This window comes from Oncorhynchus masou, chromosome 6, assembly GCF_036934945.1.
Source record: "Oncorhynchus masou masou isolate Uvic2021 chromosome 6, UVic_Omas_1.1, whole genome shotgun sequence".
Lineage (NCBI taxonomy): Eukaryota > Metazoa > Chordata > Actinopteri > Salmoniformes > Salmonidae > Oncorhynchus > Oncorhynchus masou.
Genome location: NC_088217.1, coordinates 33,429,736 through 33,441,681, shown reverse-complemented (window position 1 = coordinate 33,441,681; position 11,946 = coordinate 33,429,736). Strand labels below are relative to the sequence as shown.

General features: G+C 42.0%; 1 protein-coding gene across 1 annotated transcript; it reads left to right on the top strand.

The window, feature by feature from the left end:
- Positions 1–5,240: 5,240 nt before the first annotated feature.
- LOC135541566 (photoreceptor ankyrin repeat protein-like) lies at positions 5,241–10,279 on the top strand. Its single transcript, XM_064967871.1, has 4 exons — positions 5,241–5,507; positions 5,738–5,867; positions 8,390–8,530; positions 9,453–10,279. The coding sequence occupies exons 1-4, from the start codon at positions 5,241–5,243 to the stop codon at positions 10,277–10,279; spliced, it is 1,365 nt and encodes a 454-aa protein (XP_064823943.1).
- Positions 10,280–11,946: the final 1,667 nt, after the last annotated feature.

Here is an 11,946-nt window from a genome sequence, read left to right as displayed (position 1 = left end):
GCTATTCCCTCCGCAAGGCAATCAAACAAGCTATTAGAGAGACTGAAAAACAGCTTCTATCTCAAGGCCATCAGACTGTTAAACAGCCATCACTAACATTGAGTGGCTGCTGACTCAACTCCAGCCACTTTAATAATGGAAATTGATGTAAAAAAAAGTATCACTAGCCACTTTTAACAATGCCACTTAATATAATGTTTACATACTCTACATTGCTCATCTCATATGTATTTTCTGTACTCGATACCATCTACTGCATCTTGCCTATGCCGTTCAATGACCCAACACACCTCCAAGCTCTGTAAAGGCTATTTGACCAAGAATGAGAGTAATGGAGTGCTGCATGAGATGACCTGGCCTCCACAATCACCCGACCTCAACCCAATTCAGATAGTTTGGGATGAGTTGGACCGCAGAGGGAAGGAAAAGCAGCCAACAAAGTGCTCAGCATATGTGGAAACTCCTTTAATAGACTGTTGGAAAATCATTCCAGGTTAAGCTGGTTGAGAGAATGCCAAGAGTGTTCAAAGCTGTCATCAAGGCAAAGGGTGGCTACTTTGAAAAATATAAAGTATATTTTGATTTGTTTAACACTTTTTTGGTTACTACATGATTCAATATGGGTTGTTTCAAAGTTTGGATTTCTTCAGTATTATTCTATAATGTAGAAAATAGTAAAAATAAACAAAAATTGTTGAATGAGGTTTTGCTTATACTGTGTGTGTGTGTGTGTGTGTGTGTGTGTGTGTGTGTGTGTGTGTGTGTGTGTGTGTGTGTGTGTGTGTGCGTGCGTGCGTGCGTGCGTGCGTGCGTGCGTGCGTGCGTGCGTGCGTGTGTGTGTGTGTGTGTGTGTGTGTGTGTGTGTGTGTGTGAGTTTGCTTTGTAATGCTTGTTTCTGTGAGAGCCACACATTATGTTTCCAAGAATCCTAGTATCATCACTAACAGAGGCATTGTTTGTCCTCTGTATAAAACACAAAGTTATAACACTCTCAAAACACCCACTCACCATTTGCCCCAGTGGCCTGTACCTCTGAGACAACACAAAAACAGTTTTCAGACAGTTGCAGCATTGCACTGTTGTCCTCCTCCAGATACCATTTGTACATGTGATGTAGGCTTCATGTGTATGTGTTTGATACACTGAAAGTAAGTTAGAATGGGAATATTTGATTCAGTGTGTGTGAGCGTATGTAGGGGAGAGCGGGGTAAGCTGAGCCATTTTTTACATTCAGCATCACTCCGTCAAGGGAAATATAGTTTTCTTTTTAGCAAAGATACCTATATATATTTTGGGATGTTGTGCATCCCTGGAAATAATCAGAATTCATGAAACTTTACAGTTTAGAAAAAACACTGTAGCTTGCCCCAAAAAAAGTGGTCTCTTGGCATAACTTATCCCAGGTATGGGGTAAGTTGAGCCACGGGACAAGGTAAGTTAAGCCGTCTACAAATTTCTGTATTGAATGAAATTACCACAACATTTTAAAATCCACATCTCTCTTTTTTTCCCAAAGATGATTCAACACACACACAATTTATTTTTGTATTTGAATCATTTTAAGCATCTTTTAACACAGGCTTAACACCTAACAAAGACGTTGTACTTTTTTAAACACTTACAACATAGGCCAGGCCCTGTTGATACCTCATATCCTAATGATAATGCCTTGCATTAGCCTGGGAAGAAAACACTTGAGTTTGCTTAACTTGCCATTGGCTCAAATATTTGCTCAATTTACCCCATGGTCATTGGCTCAACTTACCCCAAGGAAAATATTTTTACTATACTAACCCACAGCTACAAGGATGCACCTTCATCATGTTAGGTGTAGGAGCTCATATTGAAGCTTATGGAGACTCTAACTGATGTATAGAACAATCTTAAAATTATCTAGTTTGGTTTAGATACAAACATCATGTAACCTCTAACACAATAAATTCATTTGACTTGGTAAAAATCTATTTGGACGTAAGTTGCTTACCACTTTTGCTCAACTTCCCTACTCTCCCCAACAGTATGTTTTTATATATGTTTATGTCTGAGTTACTGAGTGAATGAAAAATAGAAAATTATTAGGAATAACCAGCAGGGAATATGTCTATTTAAACCCTTTTTCAAAGCCATAACCATTGGAGATTCATTATTGATCAACTGCCAAGAACCCAATGTTAGCCAGACCCATGACTTTGGTTAAAACATAGATTTGGTTTTAGACATAGCCCCAGTTCCTTTCCCTGAAAGATATTGTAGCTTCTTTCCAGTCCCATATCAGGAGATAGGACGAATGAGTGTGTCCATGAAAAAACATATGAGGTAAAACCCAAGAACTGAATCTGAAAAAAAAACAGCTAAATCTCTCTTTCTAGTTCTGTACTGTAAAAGGACAAGAGTTCTGTTTTGTTTTTAGCTCAGCAGTAGCGCCACTCTGTGGTAAATCTAAGCTGTTCCACTAGTCTGCGAAATCAAACCAACAGATCTGAAGATCTTAGTGGGAATTAAATGACCATGAGAAAAGTGATAGATTTGATAGATTTGAAGTCCTGGAAAACATTTAGACTCCGCTGGCATAAGCTGCTTTCATTAAAGCACCAGATCAATGCTCTCTGTCTGGCTCTGGTATGTTGAACAACAAACAACACTATTTAAAAGATGAGAAGAAGTTGGCTGTTTTTAGTGTATTATCGAATCATAATCTAAATAGAAAGAGCAAGATTGAGAGAAAGAGGTGGTGGGAGTGTCACCTCTCGTTCTGTATCCATGTCATGTGTCGTTATACGAGTACTTATACCACTTAATTCCAGCCTTATCCCAGTCTAGGCCACCCCATTGGTGGGGCTTGACAAGCAGCAGTGTGTTTGGTAACAAAGCTGTGTCCCACAGTAAACTCTGATCAGGCAGGACTATGTGTATTTGGATGGAATGAGAAGCTTGAGGGAGTCACCCTGCCAGACAGGTGGAATATCAGAGAAAATAAAGAACAGACAAAATAAGATTATGACAGAGGCATCATGGGAAAGGTCTGTTGGGCAGACTTTGCTGAGTCATCTCTTTGCCTCCTTCTTCCTTGTTTCCCCTACAGTTCTGTCTTCAACACCACTGGACTGTTTACTCTGTTCTGACTGAAACTCTCACGTAGACCTTTGTAATGGGTCATAAACACATCTGTGTTGTTTTTAAGCCACAAATCACATAATTTGTAAAAATATGAGACCGGTCTTCACAAACCATGAATGACACATTAGAACAGTGTTCAAACTGGGGAGCCACAAGTGAGGTAAGTATGACTGTAAGAGAAATACCTCTCATTGGTCAGGAGGACAACTCAAGGGGGAAGTTTGTTGGCTTGAGGGGGACTTTGGCACAACAGTCATACCTGTCTGCTTCAAAATGATGTCCAATAAGGGAATGGATTAACTGAATGAAATGGGGGGAAAACCTTGCATGACACTCGTGATTACACAACATAATTTCCTAACACTGTGTTACAGTGGCTCAGAGAGGACAATATAAGAGCGAAAGGGACAGTCGGTTTGTTTCAGACTTAAGGTGGCATAGGTCTCAACGTATTTGTGGTTTGTAGAGAGAGATGGAAATGGCCATTCAATAATCCCCTCTTGAAATCCTCAGTAATTGTGATGAGGTGAGAGAGCATGCTGGCTGACTTGAGACACCTGGTGTCTAGGTTAAGACTCCTCCTCTGACTCCTCCTCTGATCCTCATGTCGTCCGACAGACTATGGGATGGAGAAGGGAAATGCACCAACGTAAATGGGCCTGTGTGGGAAACCTGCATTCACCTGTCACTCACTGGAAGGACACAGGAGAAGAGGTGGATTAGGAAGTGACTTCTGTATCTTTACACGGTTGTTGGGTGGTGTACCATATCTACAGAGAATACTTTTCTTGGCAGTTTGAACAATATCTTCTCAAGAGGCAGAGTGAGTAGAAACCAGTTAGATTTTTGAGGTAAGTGCATTCTTCAGGGATGGGTTTTAAAAGATGTTCTGCCAGAGACGTTCTACTAGAGACAGTTGTGAAGATTTAATTATAGATTGTGTTCTTTATAATGATCTTCTAGAAATGTGCATGCTCAGGTGAACGATAATTGAACAGAGCACAACAGTTGTTGACTGTTTTCTGCCGTTAAGAGGCAATGGTTCAGGACGCTGTGCTCTGTCCAGAGTCTGTGCTCTGGACATCAAAGACGATGTAGAACAAATTCTCAAGCTGATATTATAGATGGTTCCATGTTTTGCAAATAGAGTGCCTTTAATCTTGCATAAGAGGCTTTGTAACCCCAGGGACTCTGTTGATGTGTTTTACATCAGCATCTCTGAAACACCTGTCTCCCTGGGTGACACTCTATCCTCAGTGGTCCTCTGTCTATCTATTGGTTTCTCAACCCTCCATTTGTTCTTTAACAGTGTGGCACCCTGATGTGGGTTCGCTGGGGTCATTGAAACACTTGTGAGAAATTGGCACAACTGTACAATTAGTGTGAGGATACATGTATCTGTGATGCATCTGTGATGCGTTATGCATCAGTAATACGTATATCCTACATCTCAACATCTCTGAGGCTTATCCTCGTAAGCGAAAAACAACCAGAGACGTTTCAATGGCCAAGATGCGAGGATGGCCTGGTACAGGTGTGGCTGGATTTAAAGCCCAAACACGAGCCACTAAAGTCCCACGTGTGACTCTTTTTATTCTTAGTGTGAATTTAGCATTGTGTTCAGAAGGGCTTTCAGATGCTAATCCAGTTATTCAACACTGAAGGCACGTTGAGTTCGCTCAGCCACAACCGTTCTGTTGCCATACACAGAGATTAAATGGGCAATCTAGGACAACAACAAACCGGTCATCCCCCCACTTATTTGGTAAACAGCTGAGGGATAGGGCTGGAGAAGTGTAACCACTCTCAAAGAGATAAACCATCATTATCCCTGAGAATTATGTTGCGTTTCCTCCAGTCAATCTGTCAATCATATCAGAGAAATGTGTTGTTGATCTATAGATCATTCTAATGGCCCATTGAATGGCTCTGTGGTTTTGCCTCAACTTCAATGTTAACACAATCAACAGACTGGTCTGACCCCTGGTTTATTTCCCTAGAGGTCTCAAGGTGTGTGCCCATGCCAGACTGCGTTTTAGTCTCTGACATTTGACCCCTATTGTTCTGTTTCTCAAAGCTCCAGTTGTGATGTAGGCTGAGGGTCCAGTTCCATCTCTTCCAAGATGGCTGCTGTGAAGAACTCTGTGCCTGAGGACAAAGGCCCTGACAAGGACGCCTCAGAGGTGTCTTTGTCAGGGAGTGTGTTAGACTCTGGGAGTGTCCTCTCAGATGACTCAGTGCTTCCAGACTACGAGCAGGAAGGTGATTCACAGGGTACTTCCAACACGCTGTATGATGTGTGCACTCGGAATGACCCCCTGGCACTCCGAAAGGTTCTGGAGAGAGGGGTTACAAAAGAGGAGGTCATGGCGGTAGACCACAATGGCTGGGTATGGGTCTCTCTTGCTATTTCACATTTGGGATAGCTTTTGGGGGTGTATGATCCAGCGAGTCCTGAGGGTTACTAGTTCAAATACCAGGAGCATCATGTCCCCTGTATGAAGACACAGAATGCTTCAATCAAGTCATGTAAAATTGTTGTTGGACTTAATTGCAGCCTTCACTCTGACGCAGTCAGATTTTTTCTTCATCAGTCTAATCCACATTTTTTACCCAACAGACTGGACTGATGGTGGCGTGCTATAAGGGTTTTTTGGACATTGTGCAATCTCTTTACCACTGCCCCTACCTGGACATAAATCACCAGGACAACGATGGCAACACAGCACTGATGATCGCTGCACAAGCAGGTGATTCACTCTCACCAGACCTATTACTAAATACTACACAGTGAAACGTCATTAGCACATCTCTAGGTTGCATCCCAAATGGAACCTATTACCTTTATAGAGTACAACCAAAGATTTTTATAACTAATCCAGGGTATACCAGAGCCTGTCGTTTCCAATGGGAGAAAATGAATCATAGTGGGCAGAACAAGCAAGGTGGTGGGCAGAGCCAAGCACAAGATAGTGAGATCCTATTGGCGCGTTCTAGTATTTATTTGAATATTTCCCTTGGGGAACGTATACCCTGTGAAGTATGCGTGTGCAATAACTAATTTTGCCCTTGCACTCCTTTTAAACAACTACATTTTAAAAAACTTTGACAAAGGGTAAAGTCTACAAAACACAGTCCACTCTGTTTGTTTATTTTATTTATTTTTATTTCACCATTATTTAACCAGGTAAGCTAGTTGAGAACAAAGTTCTCATTTACAATTGCGACCTGGCCAAGATAAAGCAAAGCAGTTCGACACATACAACAACACAGAGTTACACATGGAGCAAAACAAACATACAGTCAATAATACAGTAGAAACAAGTCTATATACAATGTGAGCAAATGAGGTGAGATAAGGGAGGTAAAGGCAAAAAAAGGCCATGGTGGCAAAGTAAATACAATATAGCAGGTAAAACACTGGAATGGTAGATTTGCAGTGGAAGAATGTGCAAAGTAGAAATAAAAATAATGGGGTGCAAAGCAGCAAAATAAATAAATGCAGTAGGGGAAGAGGTAGTTGTTTGGGCTAAATTATAGATGGGCTATGTACAGCTGCAGTAATCTGTGAGCTGCTCTGACAGCTTGTGCTTAAAGCTAGTGAGGGAGATAAGTGTTTCCAGTTTCAGAGATTTTTGTAGTTTGTTCCAGTCATTGGCAGCAGAGAACTGGAAGGAGAGGCGGCCAAAGAAAGAATTGGTTTTGGGCGTGACCAGAGAGATATACCTTCTGGAGTGCGTACTACAGGTGGGTGCTGCTATGGTGACCAGCGAGCTGAGATAAGGGGGGACTTTACCTAGCAGGGTCTTGTAGATGACCTGGAGCCAGTGGGTTTGGCGACGAGAGTGAAGCGAGGGCCACACAACGTGGGTGTACAGGTCGCAGTTGTGGGTAGTATATGGAGCTTTGGTGACAAAATGGATGGCACTGTGATAGACTGCATCCAATTTAGTGAGTAGGGTATTGGAGGCTATTTTGGAAATGACATCGCCGAAGTCGAGGAGTGGATGGTCAGTTTTACAAGGGTATGTTTGGCAGCATGAGTGAAGGATGCTTTGTTGCAAAATAGGAAGCCAATTCAAGATTTAACTTTGGATTGGTGATGTTTGATGTGAGTCTGGAAGGAGAGTTTACAGTCTAATCAGACACCTAGGTATTTGTAGTTTTCCACATATTCTAAGTCAGAACCGTCCAGAGTAGTGATGCTGGAAGGGTGGGCAGGTGCAGGCAGCGATCGGTTGAAAAGCATGCATTTAGTTTTACTTGTATTTATGAGCAGTTGGAGGCCACGGAAGGAGAGTTGTAATGGCATTGAAGCTCGTTTGGAGGGTTGTTAACACAGTGTCCAAAGAAGGGCCAGAAGTATACAGAATGGTGTCGTCTGCGTAGAGGTGGATCAGAGACACACCAGCAGCAAGAGCGACATCATTGATATATACAGAGAAGAGAGTCGGCCCAATAATTGAATCCTGTGGCACCCCCATAGAGATTTAGAAGAAAAAGAAACGCACACCTATTAAGACGAGGTGCTGGCTAGCAGAGTAGAAACTTGAAAATAAAAGAGAGCCGCACACTCTTGGAGCTCAGATGCAAAAATTTAATACCAACGTTTCGACAGCCAAGCTGTCTTCATCAGGGTATAACATCCGGGTTGGCAGAGTGTGCTAAAGCAGTGAATAAAACAAACTTAGGGAGGAGGCTTCTAATGTTAACATGCATGAAACCAAGGCTATTACATTTACAAAAGTCATCAAAAGAGAGCGCCTGGGGAATAGGAGTGGAGCTAGGCACTGCAGGTTCTGGATTCACCTCTACATCACCAGAGGAACAGAGGAGGAGTTGGCAAAGGGTACAGCTGAAAGCTATGAGAATTGGTCGTCTAGGACGTCTGGAATAGAGAGTAAAAGGAGAAGGTTTCTGGGGGCGGTACAGATTACAGATTATAGTTTTAGAAAATTGTATAGAGATCAAATGTTTAATCGATGAGAAAATTAGCAGAATGTTGGCCAAAACCCATATCACTCCATCTTCTCCCACTGCCGGCCACTGGGCTTCCTCTCCTCACCTTATTTGGTAGTGAGTGGAAACGCCCTCCAGAATTTTCACATTCAAACATCCAATGAAATATCTGTCTCATTGTTCTGTGGTACTTACTACTTCAAAAGTAGTGCACTATATAGGAAATAATGGTGACATTTGTGACAGGCCTTTAGTATTTTCGATGGCGCCTCATGATACCCTGAACCCATTCTCACCCTGTATCCTTCTCCAGGTCACACCATTACAGTGACCTACATCCTAAACTACTACCCCGGGGCAGACACAGAGATCCGGGATTGCCGTGGCTTCACCGCACTCATTAAAGCTGCCATGCAGGGCCGAGATGATGTGGTGTCCTCCCTCGTCATGGCCGGTGAGTGAGAGGCCTCCTCCACTTCAACGCTACCATACACACCATACTGTAGTCATGAGAAAACATCTTATAAATGTTTAGATAACCAGAGAAATTGATGTTACAAGTATAAAAACATAATTCTGACCCCAATTTACCTGCGTATACTGGGTATAAGCCTTAATTGTATGTTTGTGCAGTTCACAGTTCACAGTTCACATGTATTATCAGACACACAACAGTGTGTCCGCTGACATTAAATTAATTAAATTACTTTAGAGATTCCAAAAGGTATACTTCTAAACAGAAGTAAGGCCCAGAGAGGGAGAGAGGAGGAAGAGATAGTTATACACACAGAATTCTGGGATTAGCCTATGCTTTCTCCCAGGCAGCAATGTTGCTGACTCAGGCAATTGGCAATTATAAAATCTCTGTTCTAATTGGGGTTGAGCATGAACCCACAAATTGAAGGGCTAAGGGTATAGGAAGTGTGTAGTAATGTGGTTGGGATGGATGTACCTGTGGTGTGTCTGCCAATGTTTAGGGGACACACTCTGACACACTCTGGTATAATCTTTGTCTTGGCTGCCGGGAGATTAGCGAAGTTTCTTTACTCCAGATATGTTGTCCTCTTTTCACAAGATCGGTAGTATCCACTGGAGTCACAGTCACTCATTTGTCAATATGCTAAAAGAGTTAAGGAAAACATGCTCAGCTAACTGAAGCCTTTCCCCCATCACATTAAAGATAATTAATTCTTCCCTCTATCCATCATAAACCAAGAAGCATCTATGTTTTCTTATTCATGTAGCACATGATTATCATTATGGTGCTATAATATAGATCTATATGCAATGGAATGTGAATGAAAGTGTTTCAATGGAGAAATATTATGACCTGAAAGCTATTTTATTTTTTCCCTTCACTGCTATTTCTCTTCCAGGTGCAGACCTAAATGCAATAGACACCAGGAAGCAGAAGTGTGCGCGGGACTGGGCACTAAAGACGGGCCGCTACGAGACCTTGAGCCGCCTCCGCCGCCTCAACCTGCGGCCTAGAGCCGAGCAGTTTATTGAGAGCTACGTCCCCGAGTGGCCAGAACTGAAAGTGCTGGTGGCCAAAGCCACAGCCAACAAGAGCACCGGCCAGATGATCACCCAGCGCATCAAGTCCACCTTCAGCTTCAATTTTCTCCAAGACCCCCAGGACAATGGGGTCTTGGACCATATGGTGCGTATCACCACCAGCATCCACAGCCCTTTGGTGGCCACCAGCTGCCGGCCGCTATGCCCCACCAGCCCCCCCGAGGTGGGAAAGAGGCGCTTGGCCGTGCCTGAGCTGAGGAAGAAGCACTCAGAGAAGAAGCTGGAGGAGAGCTCTGTGTGCCACAGCAACGGCTCCGTCTCCGTCTCCTCCATCATTCCACACATCCACTTGGCCGAGACCATTGCCACGTCCTGCTGTGTGGACACAGAGCGCAGGGGCAGTATTATCTCTACAGCCTCCACCGGGGTGCGCACCTTCATGCCCAGGTACATGGCCCACAGGAATAGTGTGTTCCCTTCCGGCTGCATCCCCAAGATCCAGATAGTGAAGTCTGGAGAGCCCACACCTAGGAAGGAAAAAAAGAAGAAGAGGCACAAGGGTCACCTGGAGCTGCCCGTATGGAAGTACAAAGCAGAGAAGCAAGAGAAGAAGGAGAAGAAGGCAGAGAAAGAAAAAGAGAAGGCCAAGAAGGAAAAGGAAAGGAAAAAGAAGAGAGAGAAGTAGTGAGATGTCTAAAGCTGCCAATTTATTTCAATGACACACATTTCCAATAACTTCCAATATATTTTTCCTGGAGTTATACTCCAAACATTTGAATTATGAAGTACTGCTCAAATTACTCAAAGCTCTGGACTCGGTTTTATGGCCAATGCAGTAAAATCGATTCTTTAAAGGCCATCATATTCATACTGCTTTGTAAATATTTTTCTTTTTAATTTTTTTACAGGACCAGTAAAGGCCCAGTGCACTACATTTGTGAAATTATTATAACTAAATGTATTCAAGTGTTTACCAGCATAGGGGCGGCAGTGTAGCCTAGTGGTTAGAGCGTTGGACTAGTAACAAGGTACAAATCTGTTGTTCTGCCCCTGAACAGGCAGCTAACCCATTGTTCCTAGGGCGTCATTGTAAATAATAATTTGTTCTTAACTGACTTGCCTGGTTAAATAAAGGTATCCTTGTTTTTTATTTTTACCTTTATTTAACTAGGCAAGTCAGTTAAGAACATATTCTTATTTTCAATGCCGGCCTAGGAACAGTGGGTTAACTGCCTTGTTCATCCTTGAGATGTTTCTTCAACTTGATTTGAGTCCACTTGTGGTAAATTCAATTGTCTGAAAAGGCACACACCTGTCTTTAGAAGGTTCCACCAATTGCTTTGGCATTATGGGGTACTGTATGTAGATCGATGAGGATTTTTAAAAATACGTAACAAAATGTGGAAAAAGTTAAGGGGTCTGAATACTTTCCGAATGCATCTTTCACAATGGTTTATTTACACATTAAAGTCACCAACACACACATATATATATATATACACATATATATACATATATATATACACACACACACACATACTGATAACAAGTTCAAACAGGTGCTATTAATACAGGTAACGAATGGAGGACAGAGCAGCCTCTTGAAGAAGGTCTGTGAGAGCCATAAATCTTGCTTGTTTGTAGGTGACCAAATACTTATTTTCCACCATAATTTGTAAATAAATTCATTAAAAATCCTACAATGTGATTTTCTGTGATTTCGTTTCTCATTTTGTCTGTCATAGTTAAAGTGTACCTATGATGAAAATTACAGGCCTCTCTCATCTTTTTAAGTGGGAGAACTTGCACAATTGGAGGCTGACTAAATACTTTTTTGCTCCACTGTATGTATGTATGTATGTATGTATGTATGTATGTATGTATGTATGTATGTATGTATGTATGTATGTATGTATGTATGTATGTATGTATGTATGTATGTATGTGTGTATGTATGTGTGTATATATGTATATGTGTGTGTTGGTGACTTTATTTTGTCAATAAACCATTGCGAAAGATGTCTGTTTATGATGTCATTTGATTCTGTGCTGTTTACTGTGGTCCTTAAATGGTGGGCTGAGGCTATTTTAAGATTTTGGAGTCAGGACTGAGTTGTGTAAATCAAGTCTTCAACGCTCTTAGTTGATGTGGAAATTGACCCACTATGCTGTTTACTTTCTCAATCTACGTCATATCGCTGAGTCTAATTTTAAAATAGTAACACTCTGACATGAAGTCAAAGGTATAATGGGCCATGCCATCCTAGGTACATTTTTTTTAAACATTTGAATGATGTATGAGCCAGATACAAGCATGCAATAGTGCAAAGTTGGCACCTGCTATTTTCAGGT

Excerpts from the sequence above, each read along its gene's own strand:
- LOC135541566 (XM_064967871.1), top strand. The coding sequence starts at position 5,241 with ATGGCTGCTGTGAAGAACTCTGTGCCTGAGGACAAAGGCCCTGACAAG. Across the intron at positions 5,868-8,389 it reads GATGATCGCTGCACAAGCAG|GTCACACCATTACAGTGACC; the intron begins GTGATTCACTCT and ends ATCCTTCTCCAG. Across the intron at positions 8,531-9,452 it reads GTCCTCCCTCGTCATGGCCG|GTGCAGACCTAAATGCAATA; the intron begins GTGAGTGAGAGG and ends TTTCTCTTCCAG.